General features: G+C 44.6%; 1 protein-coding gene across 1 annotated transcript in view; it reads right to left on the bottom strand.

Annotated features, from left to right (window-relative positions):
• The window catches only part of LOC124598389 (Down syndrome cell adhesion molecule-like protein Dscam2), a 449,350-nt gene that overhangs the window by 196,891 nt on the left and 229,513 nt on the right, over positions 1-22,946 (bottom strand). The window contains exon 10 of the mRNA XM_047135997.1: positions 7,177-7,455. Within this exon, the coding sequence (XP_046991953.1) occupies positions 7,177-7,455 (279 nt within the window). The remainder of the gene's footprint in view (positions 1-7,176; positions 7,456-22,946) is intronic.

Here is a 22,946-nt window from a genome sequence, read left to right as displayed (position 1 = left end):
CTGGTAATATTAATCTGAAAATAAAACAGAACACTTGAAAAATAAGCACCAACGTAAAAAAAAAAAAAAAATAAAATAAAATAAAAAGAATTAACTCAAATTCCTAGTGAATAACTTCCATCTTACATTTCTAAATATTTTACTGGCAGCACCGAAATGGCTTGAGGTTAACCGATTGACTACATTTATAGTACTTCTAAGCTTATTGTCGCTGCATTATTCTACAACACCCACGCTGGTAGGTGCGTGCCTCGGCAATCCTCGAGTCTACGCATACCTGTGTTGGTGGTCATAGCATTCTTTCTTCTTGTTTTTTTTTATTTCAATTTTTTCTTTTTCGTATTGAGAATACACTGAAAGTTAAGCTGTTACCTTGTAGATATTCGATGTGCTGTCATATTGAGCCAGCCGCTGTGGCCGAGCTGTTCTAGGCGATTCAGTCTGTAACCGCGCGAGCGCTACGGTCGCACGTTCGAGTCCTGCCTCGGGCATGGATGTGTGTGATGTCCTTAGATTAGTTAGGTTGAAGTAGTTCTAAGTTGTAGGGGACTGATGACCTCAGATTTTAAGTCCCATAGTGCTCAGAGCCATTTGCACAATTTTGTCATATTGACTGTTGTCCACAAGTTTTGGACACTAAAAATTGTTTGTAGATCACAGTCTAATTGAAACTTCCTGGCAGATTAAAACCGTGTGCCCGACCCACCTCGAACTCGGGACCTTTGCCTTTCGCGGGCAAGTGCGCGCGAAAGGCAAAGGTTCCGAGTTCGAGTCTCGGTCGGGAACACAGTTTTAATCTGCCAGGAAGTTCCATATCAGCGCACACTCCGCTGCGGAGTGAAAATCTCATTCTGGAAACATCCCTCAGGCTGTGGTTAAGCCATGTCTCCGCTATATCCTTTCTTTCAGGAGTGCTAGTTCTGCTAGGTTCGCAGAAGAGCTTCTGTAAAGTTTGGAAAGTAGGAGACGAGATACTGGCAGAAGTAAAGCTGTGAGTACCGGGCGTGAGTCGTGCTTCGGTAGCTCAGATGGTAGAGCACTTGCCCGCGAAAGGCAAAGGTCCCGAGTTCGAGTCTCGGTCGGGCACACAGTTTCAATTTGCCAGGAAGTTTCGTATCAGCGCACACTCCGCTGCAGAGTGAAAATCTCATTCTGGGCACAGTCTAATTGTCCGCAGTCTCTCTCTACGTGAAGAAGAGGGCATCTGAGAACGACATGATCAGCGGAACCTTCCTGTCCACATTCACAGGTGAGTGTGTTACTACATCCCACTAGATGCAGATGTTTCGGATATGGATTATGAAGTGTTAATATATGCACCGTACCTCGAGTAGGGGCAATGTCGCGCAGTTTGAGCCTGTTCCTGTTTGGGAACATGCTATAAATACGCCTTGCAGTGTTCCTAGTGCACCAGTCAGACTGCCATTCATCTAACGTCCAGGTTCGTACAGTCTTTTATCAGTAATATGAGTTCCTGTGACCTCGTATACACGAGCGTATTGCTCACCTTCCAACCGATACAGCGCTGCCCTGTAACATAACGCGATATCTGTTGGACATATCCAGAGAACCGCCTGTAAACCCGCGACAGGTGTAGTGAAAACGGCACAGGTGAGCCTCAGAAGGACGCTTCGGTGAATTTGTCTCAGTATTGTTTTGTAACAGCCTAGTCGAAGATGATGCGTCCAGACGCTGGTAGCGAAGCCCACAGTGGCGTTGAAGATACTTTCGTGTTATGACCGCATCATATGCAACGGTAATTTATAGTCCGCAGTGCCTACAAGGAGAATCTTATGCATAATTTTGCCCGCTTTCTAAGTAACAGAGTTTACGTTTTATAGAAAGTTTCTTTTCTCTCTAGAAGAATGCGTAAGTAACTACAAACAGTGCTGCGTTTTAGAGGTATTCCGTCAAGCCTCAGGGAAGGATTTCTGGCAAGAGAAAGTCTTCCATTCAAAAGTATGTATGTAGTTTTATGAACAGCTATAATCAGCTTGTTGGTCTTGCACCAATGCTGCATCTGAGGAAACACGTCGTTCGCCTTTTCCTCTAATTAGCCGGCCGCAGTGGCCGAGCGGTTCTAGGCGCTACAGTCTGGAACCGCGCGACCGCTACGGTCGCATGTTCGATTCCTGCCTCGGGCATGGATGTGTGTGATGTCCTTCGGTTGGTTAGGTTTAAGTAGTTCCAAGTTCTAGGGGACTGATGACCTCAGAAGTTAAGTCCCATAGTGCTCAGAGCCATTTGAACCTACCTCTAATTACGTACCACAATATTTTATACTAGGTAATTACTTCAGACCTGTGTGCAAATAATTTTTCAATTACATAGATCCAATCCATCCTATTAGTCCAAAAAGTTTTGAGACTGGTTTAAGAAAAAAAATTGAGAAAAGTTAACACGGCGATTTTAAAGCTTCAGATGTGCTACATAAGCCCCTCCCCCCCCCCACCCCCCCACCCCCCACCCCCACCCCCCGTGCCACCATCCGTCCCAGCTGAGTAGAGTACAACGCACAGAACGTTCATACAACCGTGTGAAAGTGTCAGAAAAATCTTTCTTTGCGATGTAGTTCAACCGTAGCATCATGTTAGCTTGAATTTCGGTTACTTAGTCAAAGCGTTGACCCTTCGTATGAATTTCTGCACTTTGTCGTTTTCTTACAGGCCGTATTAGTAGCACCAAGTCTCATCACAGGCGATGATTTTTTCCGGAAAAGAATATTCCGCATTTTGTTTTTCACCAAGTTGTAGCAGACGTCCAAGCGTTGTTGTCGTTGTTCATGTTCGGAAGTCAAGGCTGTGCAGGACAAACTTGGAATACACACTTTTTTCTCCTTCGAAACGTTGTGGAGAGTGTCTTGAACACTTGATTTAGAGACGTTGCTCATTTACAATTTGTTATACACTCCTGGAAATTGAAATAAGAACACCGTGAATTCATTGTCCCAGGAAGGGGAAACTTTATTGACACATTCCTGGGGTCAGATACATCACATGATCACACTGACAGAACCACAGGCACATAGACACAGGCAACAGAGTATGCACAATGTCGGCACTAGTACAGTGTATATCCACCTTTCGCAGCAATGCAGGCTGCTATTCTCCCATGGAGACGATCGTAGAGATGCTGGATGTAGTCATGTGGAACGGCTTGCCATGCCATTTCCACCTGGCGCCTCAGTTGGACCAGCGTTCGTGCTGGACGTGCCGACCGCGTGAGACGACGCTTCATCCAGTCCCAAACATGCTCAATGGGGGACAGATCCGGAGATCTTGCTGGCCAGGGTAGTTGACTTACACCTTCTAGAGCACGTTGGGTGGCACGGGATACATGCGGAAGTGCATTGTCCTGTTGGAACAGCAAGTTCCCTTGCCGGTCTAGGAATGGTAGAACGATGGGTTCGATGACGGTTTGGATGTACCGTGCACTATTCAGTGTCCCCTCGACGATCACCAGTGGTGTACGGCCAGTGTAGGAGATCGCTCCCCACACCATGATGCCGGGTGTTGGCCCTGTGTGCCTCGGTCGTATGCAGTCCTGATTGTGGCGCTCACCTGCACGGCGCCAAACACGCATACGACCATCATTGGCACCAAGGCAGAAGCGACTCTCATCGCTGAAGACGACACGTCTCCATTCGTCCCTCCATTCACGCCTGTCGCGACACCACTGGAGGCGGGCTGCACGATGTTGTGGCGTGAGCGGAAGACGGCCTAACGGTGTGCGGGACCGTAGCCCAGCTTCATGGAGACGGTTGCGAATGGTCCTCGCCGATACCCCAGGAGCAACAGTGTCCATAATTTGCTGGGAAGTGGCGGTGCGGTCCCCTACGGCACTGCGTAGGATCCTACGGTCTTGGCGTGCATCCGTGCGTCGCTGCGGTCCGGTCCCAGGTCGACGGGCACGTGCACCTTCCGCCGACCACTGGCGACAACATCGATGTACTGTGGAGACCTCACGCCCCACATGTTGAGCAATTCGGCGGTACGTCCACCCGGCCTCCCGCATGCCCACTATACGCCCTCGCTCAAAGTCCGTCAGCTGCACATACGGTTCACGTCCACGCTGTCGCGGCATGCTACCAGTGTTAAAGACTGCGATGGTGCTCCGTATGCCACGGCAAACTGGCTGACACTGACGGCGGCGGTGCACAAATGCTGCGCAGCTAGCGCCATTCGACGACCAACACCGCGGTTCCTGGTGTGTCCGCTGTGCCGTGCGTGTGATCATTGCTTGTACAGCCCTCTCGCAGTGTCCGGAGCAAGTATGGTGGGTCTGACACACCGCTGTCAATGTGTTCTTTTTTCCATTTCCAGGAGTGTACAACAGTGTTGACATTCGAGTGCTACAGCTGCGCCACCCACTACTTAATTCAGTCTGCGCACAACTGACGTCGAAGGCACATCTCCCGTTTCCTGTTGTTAGAACAAATTGCCACCGAAGTTACGACGCAGACGTCACTTATATGACAAGAATAAAATCAGTCTCGCAACTTTTTGGATGGACGCTGTGTGTTAATATGGTACAAAGTAGTAAACAAAACAAGCTTCATCGTTTTTATGTACACATTTAAGTACCATATACACTGTTATAACATTTTGGCCATGTACGACATCTGGGCAGATTGTCGTGCAGCCACGATCCCAGACCTCTCCTTCGTAGTGCTACACGACATTTCATCGCTGCACAACAGGTACCTAAGATGTTGTATAAAGAAAACATGCTTATTAGAGTACTGTGTGCGGTACTCACATTTCTGCATAAAAATTACGGAGCTTGTTTGGCTTATTACTTTTACTGTACCATATTTGCGTATATTGGGTCTATGTGAGTGAAAAAATGTTTGCATTCAGGTCTGAAATCGATCACAATTAATAAAATTAATCATCTGGTGTAAAATATTATAGTCTCTAACTGGAATAAATATATAGAAAAACCTTTTTCTGGATTACTATAAATTTGTAATACGACTATGTTGAAACTCGCGAACCATATGAAGTCTCTGATGAATTTTCACATCATTGGAAGGTGGAGGCTAGGCTAAAAGTACACTGAAATGTTACATAGTCTGACCGGGATTCGGACCCACGTCATTTCAGTTCCTAAGCACACAGTTTACCAAGTTTTCCTTCTTTCCTTCGATCTGTTTCTTCGTCGATTTTCGTTAGTGGTTTCGTGACATATTCCAAATTCCATCGATAAGAAGTTTACTCAGATTTTTTGTTACGTAGGGAACCAGTTCCCTGACTGAACACTAGGCCCGACAGCTTTCCACTTTCCCCTTAAGAACGCATATAGAAGTTTCCTTACAAACTACGCCTCCAAACCTCTGCTGCATTGTGGTAACCGACGCTTCAGTCGATATAGTTTGTAAACTGAAGAGTGAGCAGTGCATGTGGTGGGGGAACTGGAGAATGCCTTGTGACCGTAAGGATTAGGCCTACTATTTCTGTCTACAGGGCAGTGCAGCGTACGGCGACTGACGTAAAATTTATTGATGTAGGTTTCTTCCGTTTGTTTTATTAGTTAGTCATTTCTGTATTCCGTTTATTGTTCGCGTATTTAGTGGAAAAAATACACTTCCAAGCGTATAGGAGCGCTCCGTTGCCACTCGTATAAAAGACGCGCTACAGAAGGGACGATATAACATTGGGAAACAGGATATAGGTGCTTCTTGTGACATAGTTGGGTAGAGAGAGTGGATACTCATCTGAGCCCTCTTCAGTTTACAGACATAGCAACAGTTCTGGGAAAGTTGGAATATTTAAATCTCTGTGGGAAATATTCGAAATACTTCCTGTTAAATTAATTTCTGCAATATACGATTGAGAAGTATAAAGGGTGTTTCAAAAAGAATGTAAATATTTCGAGCGCATATATTTATTAAACTGTAAGACATTCAACTTTGAAACTTGGCACACATATTTACGACACTCTCAAGTTTAGATTACAAATGTTCAATAAGTCCTCTATATGAATAATATGACATCTATAGTCGAATTTCTTCCATACTCGGGTAAGCATGTCCATCATAACTGATGTTAGGGCAGTACACATCCAGTTATTCAACTCTTCCGGTTCTCTGGTAGTTATTGTTATTTTGTCCTGACCTCACAGGAAGAAGTCACAGGGCGCCAAATCCCATGACTGTGCAGACCAATCTAGTCGCTCAGTCGAGTTTCTGTCAGATATTCACGCACTTGGTGACTCCTGTGAGGGGTGTACTGTTTCGCTACAAAATAAAGTTGTCCATATTCAGCTTCGGAGGCAAACAGTTTTGCAACATAGGAAGATACTATTGACCGTTAACCTTGTTTCCTTCAAATAAGAGTAGGCCGTAAGCTCATGGGATATCGCACAAAACACATTTACTCTGAGTGAATCTCGTATATGCTCATTGTGGGCATGCGGATTCTGTACGCCCGAAAATCGAACATGGTGTCTCTTTACTTTCCATCTAAGGTGGAAAATCGCTTTATCACTGAACACGATGCATTGTGATAATACATTATCACTGGCAAAGCATTATGAAACTCGTCAGAAAATGCTACACGTTTGCATTTGTCGCCATGACGCAGAGCCTATAACACCTGTAACTTGTACAGCTTCATAACCAAACGAAGCCTCAAAGCACGCGACGTTGTTGTTGTAGGCAGTTGTAACGCCCTACTGGGACGACGATTGATTTTGTAAGCCTACGCTGGAAAGCAGTTTCAATTCGAGCAACATTTTCGGAGGAAATACGAGGGCGGCCATAACTATCCTTTCCATACACATTCTGTGTCTACAAATTGTCGATACCATCTGAGAATGTTCCATCCATTCGGAAGATCAATTTGGTACCTCAGCTTGAAACGTCTTTGTACTATAATTATGGAATTACACTCGCCAAGTCGAGAACACAAAATGATTTCTGCTGCCAAGTGGCCATATTGCAACATGTGATGATCACGAAGCAAACAGATGACAACTGACATCTAGCGGCAACGAATAAAAACTAGACAATGTATCGTTTCCTCGAATAACCGAGCCGTGGCGCAGCGATCGATAGTTTTGGCAAGATAATGCTTTGTAACACGTATATTCTTTCTGAAACACTCTGTATTTTGGTGTATGCTTTGGGGCGGCTCCAGCTCAGAGCCTTTAATCCCTGACGCAGGCGCTACTCACTGTCGACGGCCAGCAGCAGCTCGCCGCGCGCCACGTCCCCAGCGGCGCCCCGGACCTGGCAGATGTAGGCGCCCGCGTCGGCCGCCGGATCGACGCCGCGGATGTGCAGAGCGGCGCCACCGTCGCGCAGCTCGTGTCGCAAGTCAGCTGTCACGGGGACTCCCCGGCGCTCCCAGGAGACGCCGCTGATTGGGTAGCCGGCGTACGGACAGCGCAGCGTCACGTCGGCAGACTCCAGGACGCGCACGGGGCTCATGGAAGATCGGACGTACGGCGGACCTGTGCAGCATTACGCCGCGCAAGCTAAGCACGATGTGCAAACTCTAAAGCAGTGATCATCAAAGTTTTGGCTCCTGAGCCAATACTGACATTGTGGAGCAGCACTTCGAGCATTTTATTATCAACCCTAGAATAAAAAGGTGCGAACTCTGACAAAAATAACTAGATGAGGTAAAACTTTACCTCACGTTTTTCTAAATTATCTCTATTAATATAAAGGTTCTGGAGTAATACAAAGTAATAAATAAGCAAGATGCAACATTCATTACAAAATATTGGTAATTTTTTACTATACGACAAAGCCAATAATGCTTATAATGTCAATATTTTTATTATATGATTGTTGTGATCAGTGGAAATATGAGAGTCTACTTACCTTTTGTGGAACATTTCATAAAACATAAGAAGAATCATTGAAACCAACAAATACCGTTTAGCACAATATGACAAATAATACATACATTAGTAAAAAATATAAAGCTAACTACAGTGAATAACAATAGTTCATCATGTAAAAGGAAATAAAGATTTTATAAATTAATTTCGAAATCACATGAAATTTTGAATACATAAAACATTTTCAAAACAAGTTGTTATGACAAATTTGACAAATATTTTTCCAGCGGTCTTTGCACGCTGGTTTAGAACGGTCACAGCAGTCAAAGAAGCTTTTTCAGTCTTCTTTTCGACTGCAAAGAATGCTTTGTCCGGCTTTTTTTATTTTTATTTATTTATTTATTTATTTTTTTAGATTGCTTCTGATTGAGTTGGTGGAATATCGCTCCCAAAATATGTCAAAGCCTGTTCCAACGGTATGCGAAGCTCTTATGGCCAATTCGTTTTATGAGTCTGTCTTTCATGTCTTTTTCGACCAGCCCAAACGCCAATGACTTGAGAAAATTGCTTCGGCTTTTTGTGCCACCATTTCCCTTATACACTGGTGCCCAAAATCTAAGCAACAAACGGAAATTTTGCAAGGTTGCGTTTATTTTGCCACGAGACAGTAAAGGAGAAAAAATGTAAAGAATACATAACATAAATGCCCGCATCTCGTGGTCGTGCGGTAGCGTTCTCGCTTCCCACGCCCGGGTTCCCGGGTTCGATTCCCGGCGGGGTCAGGGATTTTCTCTGCCTCGTGATGGCTGGGTGTTGTGTGCTGTCCTTAGGTTAGTTAGGTTTAAGTAGTTCTAAGTTCTAGGGGACTTATGACCACAGCAGTTGAGTCCCATAGTGCTCAGAGCCATTTTTGAACATAACATAAATAACTGCTATATGCATAACGGTAGACAGTTGAAGCCGGCCGAAGTGGCCGTGCGGTTAAAGGTGCTGCAGTCTGGAACCGCAAGACCGCTACGGTCGCAGGTTCGAATCCTGCGTCGGGCATGGATGTTTGTGATGTCCTTAGGTTAGTTAGGTTTAACTAGTTCTAAGTTCTAGGGGACTAATGACCTCAGCAGTTGAGTCCCATAGTGCTCAGAGCCATTTTTAGACAGTTGAACGGATATGCACACACATTTCGGTAACTAATTAGAGAGCTTAGTGTGGGGTGTGACCACCTCTGGCAGCAACACAGGCCCGACAACGACAGGGGATGTTGCGAATGATGTCATCAATCTCATGTTGAGGCAATAACGCCCATTCTTCCTGCAGAGCTGCTCGCAAGTCTTGCAGAGTGGTTGGTGGATGCTGACGTGATGCAACCCGTCTCCCTACTGTATCCCAGACATGCACTATGGGATTCAGAGCGGGAGAGGGAGCAGGTGACGCCATATGTGCAACGTTTTCCATTTCCAAGAAAATATCAACCACCGTTTCTTATGTGGTCGAGCATTATCGTTCATCAATGGGTCCACGCCACCTCGCAACAACCTCACATGAGATTCCAAGATCTTCATCCCTACAGTTTCATGAAAAGGTCTTCGGTTGATCCACATGACCCCTGCCCAAACCAGTAGGTTCAAAACATGGCTCTGAGCACTATGGGACTTAACTTCTAAGGTCATCAGTCCCCTAGAACGTAGAACTACTTAAACCTAACTAACTTAAGGAAATCACACACATCCATGCCCGAGGCGGGATTCGAACCTGCGACCGTAGCGGTAGCGTGGTTCCAGACTGTAGCGCCTAGAACCGCTCGGCCACCCTGGCCGGCCCACACCAGTAGGGATCCACCTCGATATCGGTCTCTTTCCACAATGCTTGGGCCCTAAAATCGCGTTCCACGTTCCTTCCAGATGCGAATGCTTTTACATTCACTCTCCAGACCAACTCGAGACTCATCTGCGAATAGAAGATTGGCCCACTGTTCGACTCCACTCTAGGCGTTCTCTTCTGTGGAGACGCCTCGGAGGTAAACATACAGCAGGTCTCTGAGAACGAAGGTGACTCTGCCGAAGCCATCTGTCACCGTTTGTCTCGACACCACACGTCCAGTGGATCTGCGACATCAGATGCCAGTGTCAGTGCGTTACTGAGCCTGGTCCGTCGTGCACTTGTAGCCAAATAACACGTCTCTCTTTCTCATATCACATATGGTCGGCCCTGACCTGGTCTTCGGAATACTGTTTCGGTCTCTATAAGTTATCGCCACATCCGAGAAACAACAGAACGTTTAACATTAAGCCATGGGGCCACGTCAGTTTGCGACTGTTCTGCTTCCATTCTTCCGGCCCTCCACCGCAGAGGGTCCGGTAGCCGTCTTCTTTCCGCCATACCGCTCCGTCTGTGACTGTATATACATCGATTGTGAATGTGGGACTACCCGGCACACACTACCTCATTTGATAGGAGCCCTCAAATCATCGCTGGCGTGGTTGTCCGTTGATTGGAATGCCACCTTCTGTGCAGAACACGATTGTACGGACATCTGTTGACAGTCTGCATGATTATACCGTCAATTAGACACAAGATAGGCAAATAGCGGTTTGTTGCTTTAATTTTTGACACCAGTGTACAAGGTATAGACATTTATTGCTGACGCATCTAAAAGTCCATACATATATCGCTCAGGCCAGCGTCTGGTTTTTCGTGCTGTTGTCTTATTGTGTTATAACAAATCGAACACATCTTCTCCCTCTTTGTTACCGTTGCAGAGAAGTACTATGTTCGTTTGTCTTGCCATCCATGCCATCTCATACTTTGCCTACCTCATGAATCGTTGACAACAGAATAAGATTTTTTTTTTTTTTAACCGGACGTACGACTCTAGCATTTTTCTCTTTCCTGTGTATGAATGCAGACGAAAAAAATGATCTATTCTTGGTTTTGAGCAGGGGTTCTGGTTTGTTTTTGCATAAGCTGCCTATCATTGTCAAATTTTTGTCAGCACGTTTGTCGGATACTTCACAAGAAGCAAACAAATTGTCTGTCGTAATGTTCTATTTGGTTCCATAAATATGTTCACATATTTTCATCACATAATATGTGGGAATCGAAAAGTATTTATCCCTGGTTTCTTTTCCCAAATATGGAATGTCCCCATTAAACTAATACGTTCTCGCGTCACATAAAGAAATTATCTTAAGCCTAGGTTTGTCCGGCTTGCTTGACAGATACATTTTGAAGGTGAATTTGCATGGGAACCTAATGAGTGTTTCATCAGTGTTTAGGAGAGCTGAGGGAATGTATAGTTCGTGACTACACGTGACATACATAACCCATAAATAACGGAAACCAGTGCATTTGTCTCGTGTTCTTCTTTGCTATCCAGTATTTTGTTATCTTAGAAGAATAATCAAAAATTCGAACCAGTTTTTCGCTGCGACACCTCGGAAAAATAGGGACCACATATCAGCACAACTGAAATGAGCATTTTTAGAGCCCCACATTTTACTTTTATTTCTTTTTGGTTGGTATTTCCACTACACTAATGGGGCGACATAAATTTTGCGTTTGCTTCAGCAGTTTTTTGTTATGTTTCCATAACAATGAGTGAAGCCACTTAATTAGTAAACAAAAGTTGAAGTACACTCCTGGAAATTGAAATAAGAACACCGTGAATTCATTGTCCCAGGAAGGGGAAACTTTATTGACACATTCCTGGGGTCAGATACATCACATGATCACACTGACAGAACCACAGGCACATAGACACAGGCAACAGAGCATGCACAATGTCGGCACTAGTACAGTGTATATCCACCTTTCGCAGCAATGCAGGCTGCTATTCTCCCATGGAGACGATCGTAGAGATGCTGGATGTAGTCCTGTTGAATGGCTTGCCATGCCATTTCCACCTGGTGCCTCAGTTGGACCAGCGTTCGTGCTGGACGTGCAGACCGCGTGAGACGACGCTTCATCCAGTCCCAAACATGCTCAATGGGGGACAGATCCGGAGATCTTGCTGGCCAGGGTAGTTGACTTACACCTTCTAGAGCACGTTGGGTGGCACGGGATACATGCGGACGTTCATTGTCCTGTTGGAACAGCAAGTTCCCTTGCCGGTCTAGGAATGGTAGAACGATGGGTTCGATGACGGTTTGGATGTACCGTGCACTATTCAGTGTCCCCTCGACGATCACCAGTGGTGTACGGCCAGTGTAGGACATCGCTCCCCACACCATGATGCCGGGTGTTGGCCCTGTGTGCCTCGGTCGTATGCAGTCCTGATTGTGGCGCTCACCTGCACGGCGCCAAACACGCATACGACCATCATTGGCACCAAGGCAGAAGCGACTCTCATCGCTGAAGACGACACGTCTCCATTCGTCCCTCCATTCACGCCTGTCGCGACACCACTGGAGGCGGGCTGCACGATGTTGTGGCGTGAGCGGAAGACGGCCTAACGGTGTGCGGGACCGTAGCCCAGCTTCATGGAGACGGTTGCGAATGGTCCTCGCCGATACCCCAGTAGCAACAGTGTCCCTAATTTGCTGGGAAGTGGCGGTGCGGTCCCCTACGGCACTGCGTAGGATCCTACGGTCTTGGCGTGCATCCGTGCGTCGCTGCGGTCCGGTCCCAGGTCGACGGGCACGTGCACCTTCCGCCGACCACTGGCGACAACATCGATGTACTGTGGAGACCTCACGCCCCACGTGTTGAGCAATTCGGCAGTACGTCCACCCAGCCTCCCGCATGCCCACTATACGCCCTCGCTCAAAGTCCGTCAACTGCACATACGGTTCACGTCCACGCTGTCGCGGCATGCTACCAGTGTTAAAGACTGCGATGGAGCTCCGTATGCCACGGCAAACTGGCTGACACTGACGGTGGTGGTGCACAAATGCTGCGCAGCTAGCGCCATTCGACGGCCAACACCGCGGTTCCTGGTGTGTCCGCTGTGCCGTGCGTGTGATCATTGCTTGTACAGCCCTCTCGCAGTGTCCGGAGCAAGTATGGTGGGTCTGACACACCGGTGTCAATGTGTTCTTTTTTCCATTTCCAGGAGTGTAATTTCGGGGGAGACGTTTCGTTCCTTGCTTCGTCTCTTACTATTTCCTCCGTGGTCCTTAACAGATTGTCAAAAGACATTTTCTAAGTCTGTGAAGAAACGTACCACCTATTTTGTAAAAGAATTAAACGTAAATAACAAGGCAGGGTTGATTTTTTACCCCGAAGAAATAAATCTCCACATTTACCTGTTTTAAAGTGATGGAGAATGGAGCCTGAGAGATAACAAAGACTCCTGCTAGAGAAGACGGTAGTACCGAATAGGATAAAGAATGCGGGCCGGAGTGGCCGTGTGGTTCTAGGCGCTTCAGTCTGGAGCCGAGCGACCGCTACTGTCGCAGGTTCGAATCCTGCCTCGGGCATGGATGTGTGTGATGTCCTTAGGTTAGTTAGGTTTAATTAGTTCTAAGTACTAGGCGACTGATGACCTCAGAAGTTAAGTCGCATAGTGTTCAGAGTCATTTTAGCCATTTGATAAAGAATGAGATGGACTGAGGTAATCATTTACCCCGATTTGTTCTTCTAGGATTAACTGGCAACCTACGTAAATTAATAAGTTATGAGTCTCCAATAGACTAGCTGCAGGAATGGCTTGATAAACTGCAGCCGGGCCGTCCGGAACTGATCGTTAAATCGACCATTGGCTGGACGGCTACATGGAGACCATTTGCAGCCACGCTCGGACTTCATGTTCCAAGACCTGTCGCCAGGCCACAGTTGTTGGCGAGTTATTTGGAGAAGATTCTGGACAATTCGAGTGAATGAATTGGCCACCCACAGCGCCCTACGTGGGACATAGTCGAGAGGCCAGTTCGGGGACAAAAATTATGGACGTCTTTACAGGGAGCATGGTACAAAAAAATGGTTCAAATGGGTCTGAGCACTATGGGACTTAACTGCTGTGGTCATCAATCCCCTAGAACTTAGAACTACTTAAACCTAACTAACCTAAGGACAACACACACATCCATGCCCGAGGCAGGATTCGAACCTGCGACCGTAGCGGTAACGCGGTTCCAGACTGTAGCGCCTAGAACCGCACGGCCACTCCGGCCGGCCAGCATGGTACAATATTTCTGCAAGGGATTCCATGCCCTGTCGAGTTCCTGCACTACACTGGGTGAGAGGAAGTATCACATCACTTTTGTCATTTCATTGTACACATTAGTCATTAGTAAATTAATCATCCGCTCACACAGACAACACAACAACACTTCGTCACAACTTCGGGGTCGCTGAGGGCGACAGCGGTCTGAGGCGGAGACTACGTGACACGAAGTGTTCCGAATGGTGCCGACTTGCAACGTTCAAGTAAAGGACGGCCAGCGGCAGCTTATCGCTCCCTCCCGCGGGCCGCAATTTGAAGACCACTGCTCTAGAGCGTCACGTCACTGTATAGTACGATACCACTAGCACAGCGGTCAAGGACTGAGCTACTATATCGTGCATTTTTAATGTATTCGCCTCTTGCTTCCAGGGGGTGCCCTTCTGTGACATTCCACCATCACTTAAAAGAACATTTAATTGCTACAACCCGACAATCAGGTACCTAAACAACAATGTACACATGTCTGGAAGCATAACAAGTGTGAGAAACATGGAGAATTCTATGAGCAAGTTACTTCAGTATTGGGTGGACCTATAGTTACTTTTGACTAGAAACTAGTCTCTGAAGATGTGACACTGACTTAGTGAGGGCTGAGGAACATCAGGAATGAAAAGTGACAGCATTTATTAATTAAGGCATTTTTGTATGTATATTTAAATATTCTCTCTGTGAAAAGAAAAAATGTAGGACACATTTTAGTTTTTAGAGATCGAGTGCTTGATTGTCGACATTAATTTAAGTAAAGCTACGATATACATACTGTTCGTCTCCAGGTGTCAAGGAATTCTCTCTAATAAATATTGTATAATAGAAGAATTAATTAATAATGTTACTTGTATCTTTCAGAACTGATGAAATTCCAAGTCTCATGTTGTTGTTGTTGTTGTGGTCTTCAGTCCTGAGACTGGTTTGATGCAGCTCTCCATGCTACTCTATCCTGTTCAAGGTTCTTCATCTCCCAGTACCTACTGCAACCTACATCCTTCTGAACCTGTTTAGTGTATTCATCTCTTGGTCTCCCTCTACAATTTTTTGCCCTCCACACTGCCCTCCAGTACTAAATTGGTGATCCCTTGATGCCTCAGAATATGCCCTACCAGCCAATCCCTTCTTCTAGTCAAGTTGTGCCAAAAATTTCTCTTCTGTCCAATTCTATTCAATACCTCCACATTAGTTATCTGATCTAGCCACCTAATCTTCAGCATTCTTCTGTAGCACCACATTTCGAAAGCTTCTATCCTCTTCTTGTCTAAACTATTTATTGTCCACGTTTCACTTCCATACATGGCTACACTCCATACAAATACTTTCAGAAACGACTTCCTGACACTTAAATCTATACTCAATGTTAACATACTTCTCTTCTTCAGAAACGCTTTCCTGGCCATTGCCAGTTTACATTTTATATCCTCTCGACTTCAACCATCATCAGTTACTTTGCTCCCCAAAATAGCAAAACTCATATACTACTTTAAGCATCTCATTTCCTAATCTAATTCCTGCAGCATCACCCGATATAATTCGACTGCATTCCATTATCCTCGCTTTGCTTTTGTTGATGTTCATCTCATATCCTCCTTTCAAAACACTGTCCATTCCGTTCAGATGCTCTTCCAGATCCTTTCCTGTCTCTGACAGAATTACAATGTCATCGGCGAACCTCAAAGTTTTTATTTCTTCTCCATGGATTTTAATACCTACTCCGAATTTTTCTTTTGTTTCCTTTACTGCTTGCTCAATATACAGATTGAATAACATCGGGGAGAGGCTACAACCCTGTCTCACTCCTTTCCCAACCACTGCTTCCCTTTCATGCCCCTCAACTCTTATAACTGCCATCTGGTTTCTGTACAAATTGTAAATAGCCTTTCGCTCCCTGTATTTTACCCCTGCCACCTTCAGAATTTGAAAGAGTGTATTCCAGTTAACGTTGTCAAAAGCTTTCTCTAAGTCTACAAATGCTAGAAACGTAGGTTTGCCTTTTCTTAATCTTTCTTCTAAGATAAGTCGTAAGGTTAGTATTGCCTCACATGTTCCAACATTTCTACGGAATCCAAACTGATCTTCCCCGAGGTCCGCTTCTACCAGTTTTTCCATTCGTCTGTGAAGAATTCGCGTTAGTATTTTGCAGCTGTGACTTATTAAACTGATAGTTCGGTAATTTTCACATCTGTCAACACCTGCTTTCTTTGGGATTGGAATTATTATATTCTTCTTGAAGTCTGTGGGTATTTCGCCTGTCTCATACATCTTGCTCACCAGATGGTAGAGTTTTGTCATGACTGGCTCTCCCAAGGCCATCAGTAGTTCTAATGGAATGTTGTCTACTCCCGGGGCCTTGTTTCGACTCAGGTCTTTCAGTGCTCTGTCAAACTCTTCACGCAGTATCTTATCTCCCATTTCATCTTCATCTACATCCTCTTCCATTTCCATAATATTGTCCTCAAGTACATCGCCCTTGTATAAACCCTCTATATACTCCTTCCACCTTTCTGCCTTCCCTTCTTTGCTTAGAACTGGGTTTCCATCTGAGCTCTTGATATTCATACAAGTGGTTCTCTTCTCTCCAAAGGTCTCTTTAATTTTCCTGTAGGCAGTATCTATCTTACCCCTAGTGAGACAAGCCTCTACATCCTTACATTTGTCCTCTAGCCATCCCCGCTTAGCCATTTTGCACTTCCTGTCGATCTCATTTTTGAGACGTTTGTATTCCTTTTTGCCTGCTTCATTTACTGCATTTTTATATTTTCTCCTTTCATCAATTAAATTCAATATTTCTTCTGTTACCCAAGGATTTCTATTAGCCCTCGTCTTTTTACCTACTTGATCGTCTGCTGCTTTCACTACTTCATCCCTCAGAGCTACCCATTCTTCTTCTACTGTATTTCTTTCCCCCATTCCTGTCAATTGTTCCTTTATGCTTTCCCTGAAACTCTGTACAACCTCTGGTTCTTTCAGTTTATCCAGGTCCCATCTCCTTCAATTCCCGCCTTTTTGCAGTTTCTTCAGTTTCAATCTGCGGTTCATAACCAATAGATTGTGGTCAGAATCCACATCTGCCACTGGAAATGTCTTACAATTTAAAACCTGGTTCCTAAATCTCTGTCTTACCATTATGTAATCTATCTGATACCTTTTAGTATCTCCAGGATTCTTCCAGGTACACAACCTTCTTTCATGATTCTTGAACGAAGTGTTAGCTATGATTAAGTTATGCTCTGTGCAAAATTCTACAAGGCGGCTTCCTCTTTCATTTCTTCCCCCCAATCCATATTCACCTACTATGTTTCCTTCTCTCCCTTTTCCTACTGACGAATTCCAGTCACCCATGACTATTAAATTTTCGTCTCCCTTCACTACCTGAATAATTTCTTTTATTTCGTCATACATTTCATCAATTTCTTCATCATCTGCAGAGCTAGTTGGCATATAAACTTGTACTACTGTAGTAGGCATGGGCTTTGTGTCTATCTTGGCCACAATAATGCGTTCAATATGCTGTTTGTAGTAGCTAACCCGCACTCCTATATTTTTATCCATTATTAAACCTACTCCTGCATTACCCCTATTTAATTTTGTATTTATAACCCTGTAATCACCTGACCAAAAGTCTTGTTCCTCCTGCCACCGAACTTCACTAATTCCCACTATATCTAACTGTAACCTATCCATTTCCCTTTTTAAATTTTCTAACCTACCTGCCCGATTACGGGATCTGACATTCCACGCTCCGATCCGTAGAATGCCAGTTTTCTTTCTCCTGATAACGACGCCCTCTTGAGTAGTCCCCGCCTGGAGATCCGAATGGGGGACTATTTTACCTCCGGAATATTTTACCCAAGAGGACGCCATCATCATTTAATGATACAGTAAAGCTGCATGTCCTCGGGAAAAATTACGGCTGTAGTTTCCCCTTGCTTTCAGCCGTCGCAGTACCAGCACAGCAAGGCCGTTTTAGTTAATGTTACAAGGCCAGATCAGTCAATCATCCAGACTGTTGCCCCTGCAACTACTGAAAAGGCTGCTGCCCCTCTTCAGGAACCACATGTTTGTCTGGCCTCTCAACAGATACCCCTCCGTTGTGGTTGCACCTACGGTACGGCCATCTGTATCGCTGAGGCACGCAAGCCTCCCCACCAACGGCAAGGTCCATGGTTCATGGGGGGGAAGTCTCATGTATAAACTCATTATTTCATATAAGTTAGTCCACATTTATGTCGCCAGTTTAGATGGAACGAATTTGTTTCAGTTGTTTCTGATTCACGAACCAGGAAAAAATGCCACTGTCTGGCAAAAAAGTGACATATATCTTTATACGTGCACACAAACAAACACACAAACACACACACCATCAGCAGATATGTTATTGATTAAATTTACAGTTGTCTGTAACATGCAGAATGGCTACGACAGCGCATTAGAGTTGTTCGTGTTAGTATTGGTATGAAGACTGGTGAGTTATATGAGCGTGAACAGCGTTAGATGTTGAGTGATTTCTGTGAATGATGTGGAGATGCTGCGCACTTGTGTGCGGCAGCTTTATTAGTGTTGTGGAGTAGCAGGAGCCAACCCACGGAGTTTGGGGGAAGCCGAAAGGCACGCGTTTAAGCTCACGCAGGCTGGCGTGAGGTCTGGAACAGGACAAGGAATTTATACTTCAGAAAAAAGGTGGTACTTGGTGGAATAATTACCTTTAATCCATTAATGTTGAACGTAGCTCTTGTCTGTACATTCTTCACAATATCAATAGCAACTGATAATGGCGCCTTGCTAGGTCGTAGCAAATGACGTAGTTGAAGGCTATGCTAAAGCCGTCGGCACACGGACCGTGCATCCGAACGTTGAGCGTTGAGCGTGCCGAGTTTCTGACGTCATAGCGTGGAATAGCACGTTCGGGAGTTTTTCCGAACGTGCAGAGCAATATCTGGCATGTCAGATATTCTGAGCGTGTGTCTGAGCGTTGACCAATGAGATGGGACAACGCCACATACGTCACACGCACGCGTCTCCTTTCAGTACAGAGTTGTGAGGCGCCATATTGGCATTCATCTCAAGCCTATATGTATATATGCTGTTTCTGAGCACCAGCAAATTGAGAATCACTGGGAAACCCGTTGTTAATTGTGTGATTCGTTCTAATAAAATAATGAGAAACATGACATTCGTGGCAAAAGAATTATTGTAACTTGCGTATTATGAGAGTATGCTATTTGAAGGCAGCGCCACACTGAAGATCCACGCAAAACGCATTGTTCTTGGTACAATTTGTTATAATTAAATTTCAATTAGTAACATAATTATCTACGATTAACATTTTTAGCATGGGTAATACAATATGGCTAATGAAAGTGAACGAGTTGTTGGTTTAGCGTAATGAGTAGCGTCTCTTCCCGCTAATCTGTATAGGTTTGGTCGGTGGTTCGCGTTGTAGGACTTCCAAATTTTTTTTCCTAACATTCGCGTTTTTATTAGGTTATCATACTTTATTATTAGTTTAATATAAGTATATGTTATAATATTTGATGTTATGTAAATATACGCTCACCTTTCTTTGAGGGGTGACTGTTCGATTGGCTTAATCTACAGGACAGCTTGCGCTACTTGTATAAAGATATTTTGCTCTTTTTTCTTTTACGCTTCGTAATTCACATGGTGCAAAGATTCTGCTACTGGGTAGGAATAGTGATCAAGTAAGACTGACCTTGGGGTTTTACTAAAATGTGGGAATGATGAAATAACGTTTATCTTGTGCGGAGAAGTATTTCACATTTGTACCGCATTGTTTGTAACGGAACTTTTATAAGCCTGTGTCCTTATTGATTGGACATGGTACTTTCCTTTTCGCGGACGATGAAGGAAATGTGCATTTTAATAGAGTCAACGTGGAAATTTTGCGTTCGCCCGTTGAGTAAACAGTGTGATTTACTAACTAGAAACATCCCTCAACTGCCGCCGGAGTGCGTTGCGATCGCGTATAGCACGTAGGGGCCCACGTACCGTATGCACAAGTCTCATCGTCCCTCAGCGTTCAGCAGCACGTTCAACTTGGCACGCTCAACGTTGACGTTCGACAGCACGGTCCGTGTGCCGACGGCTTAACTATCGTCTCGGCAAATGAGAACGTATTTTGTCAGTGAACCATCGCTAGCAAAGTCGGTTGTACAACTAGGGCGAGTGCTAGGAAATCTCTGTAGACCTGCCGTGTGGCGGCGCTCGGTCTGCAATCACTGATAGTGGCGACACGCGGGTCCGACGTATACTACCGGGCCGCGGCCGGTTTAAAGGCTACCACCTAGCAAGTGTGGTGTCTGGCGGTGACACCACAATTAGAACGTGGTAGAGTAGCAAAAGAGGTCTCGTTGTGGATCTACAATTCGTCGGCTGGTCAGATCGTGCAGTATCCAGATGTATGGGGCATTCGGTTTTGCCTGTATTCTGACGTTGGACTGTATGGGGACGTGAGGGCACCCATTACCTTCGTCAAGGTTCGGTCGATCACGTCTGAGCCCCAAAAGGGATGACTGCCGTTTTGGGCACCAAGCACGTGGTAACTCCTTCACATCTGCACTTTTTACGCAAGAACAAGTAATGGAATCTCTGTAACATTCTGTCTCATTCGGCACCACTGGTCGGTGACTAACATCTATCGGACTAGGGAATTACCGACCCATCCGTTGTCTACGGCCAACACCACAACATAGCTGGCTACGGTTGGAGTGATATCGGGACCAGGAGGCATCGACTGCTGATGAATGGCGTTGCATTGTGTTCAGCAATGAATGACTGTTCCACACTACCCCAGATGATCATCGTATACGAGTATGGTAGCGACCTGGGGAGATGTCTCAGGCTTCCAGTGTTTTGGAGAGGAACAGCGATGTTACTCCTGCCATCATGAAATGGGGAACCATTTGGTATGACATCACGCCCTCAAGTGTTATCTCTCACGTGACAGCATCGAGGTTACACATGGCACGTTTCTCTATGAATTGTCTGCATGATATTAAGGTACTCTCGTGGCCAGCAAGACCCCCAGATGCGTCCGTGATAGAACATGTGTGGGACCAGTATCTGGGATACCAGGGACCGTTAACAGCAGGTGTGGGCTAGCTTGCCTCAGGAGAAGATACAACGCCTAGATGGGGTGCAGCGTCATACTGGTAAATGGGTTCATACTGCTACGATCTTTGTTAATTTTGCTACATATCATAATCACTGAGGTAATATCATATACCCTGTCAACCAGTGAAATTTAATTTTGTTTCATCCTCCTCTTCTGGATGCTTCAAATTTTTTGTCAGGCTGCGTATTTAAAATATCCCTGATCTCCAAGGAAACTTGGGCCTCCTAGCACATGATATGAAGAGACAAACGTTTTTTATAAAAAATTCCAAAGAAAGACTATTTGTAATTTTAAAATAATATTCAATTGTTGCAAAAGTAAAAATGATTTTATTTAAGATTTAAATGTAAGAAAAGTACTACGATATTAAAAAAAATATTTTCTACACACACATTACTTCACAAAATTAATGTTACTTATGTGTCGTTTAGATTATTCGTGCTAGACGATTTTTGATGTACGATCAGTGCAATATACCAAAAACTTTTCCTCACAAATATTTTGAGTTCAATTCAACGGTGCCTTTGTAGGGTTCTACTGTTTGAAATTCTGATGCTATCTTCGTTTCCCACAATATTCAGAAAATTTCTGTCATCGAAAGTGTCACTACTAACTTCGTCTTTTATTACTTCTTAATTTATCTGTACTCCGTTGGCCATTGTACTAATGACATATGGTCATCCAAATTTTCATTTCAAGAGCAAACTTAGAGGAAAATAAATGCCATTGCCGTGAAATAAAAAACACTAAAACGAAATTAAAAAGACAGTAGAGCGCAGATCTTTATTTGTTTTTACAATGATCAGTTATGGATAACGAATTGGAAAAATGTCGGTCACAGCCTATAAATTAAAACCATTCAAACAGTCGTTGCCTTTATTTGGGAAAATGGTCATAAACCACAATCAGGATAGCAGGACCAGAGAAGCACTTCTGAACTGTCTTTTTCCTACTTTGCAATTGGTGTGCTATATGTGCTGTAACACGAATAATCGCTTATTAACTACGTATATTTTTCTTCGGCTCCTTTCATTTCAGTAAATTACAATTACGAGAATCCTTTAAATTATGGACTATTGAACCTGCACACATAAATAACAAGGTCTTAAATGAAGCATGAGCTAATAAATGAAAAAAGGCAAGTTTTGGATAATCCTAACATAATGAAGTGGACTTGAAGTATACTTGTTGGACAAGAAGGATTGCAGAGACTACCTAGTGTGGGCGTTGGGAACTGACACATGACATCGCTGACATGTTTTAAATGTTTCCTTCTAACTACAGTTAACAGTTTTATGTCTGTGTAATTTAGGTCGTATCCACAGTCGATGATATGATGTGCAAGTGGCAAAGGAAAATTTTTACAATACAATCTTATATATTTTCCGTCTTCCAAGTAATTTACGCTGTGCTCAGTGCTGACCTTCATTATTCGAAATCTTTTATTATTACGATTTTATCAAGTACTTTCTTGCAGATACGCATTTACGTATCGCCCTGAAGCTGCAGCAGCTAGGAAAGTGGCGTCCTTCGTGACGCCTCTTTGCCCTTGGTAACAAGGAAACGATGAGGCAATGTTTGATCCTACTATAGCAAGATCAACATTTTGACTAGTGTGGTAAAGGAATATAATGAATGACGAACGACATATGACTGTTTCTAGATCTTGAGCGGATAATTTCAAATGCCCCAGGGAGTGGTATTAGTAACGTACTGCTTTTCACAGACTGCTTTTTCTGAGTCAAGCTGCACACGTTTGAACAAACCCATTACGGCGATGACAGTGGTCACCTTTGTCGTCTTGACATACCACGGTGTTACGGACTGCGTAAATCTTCGCCGAACTTCCACTTCTGAGAAATGATTGGATTA

The sequence above is a fragment of the Schistocerca americana genome, chromosome 1 (genome assembly GCF_021461395.2).
Source record: "Schistocerca americana isolate TAMUIC-IGC-003095 chromosome 1, iqSchAmer2.1, whole genome shotgun sequence".
NCBI classification, from domain to species: Eukaryota; Metazoa; Arthropoda; class Insecta; order Orthoptera; family Acrididae; genus Schistocerca; species Schistocerca americana.
The sequence above is the reverse complement of the archived record's forward strand: the minus strand, read 5'-3'. Positions and strand labels throughout refer to the sequence as shown.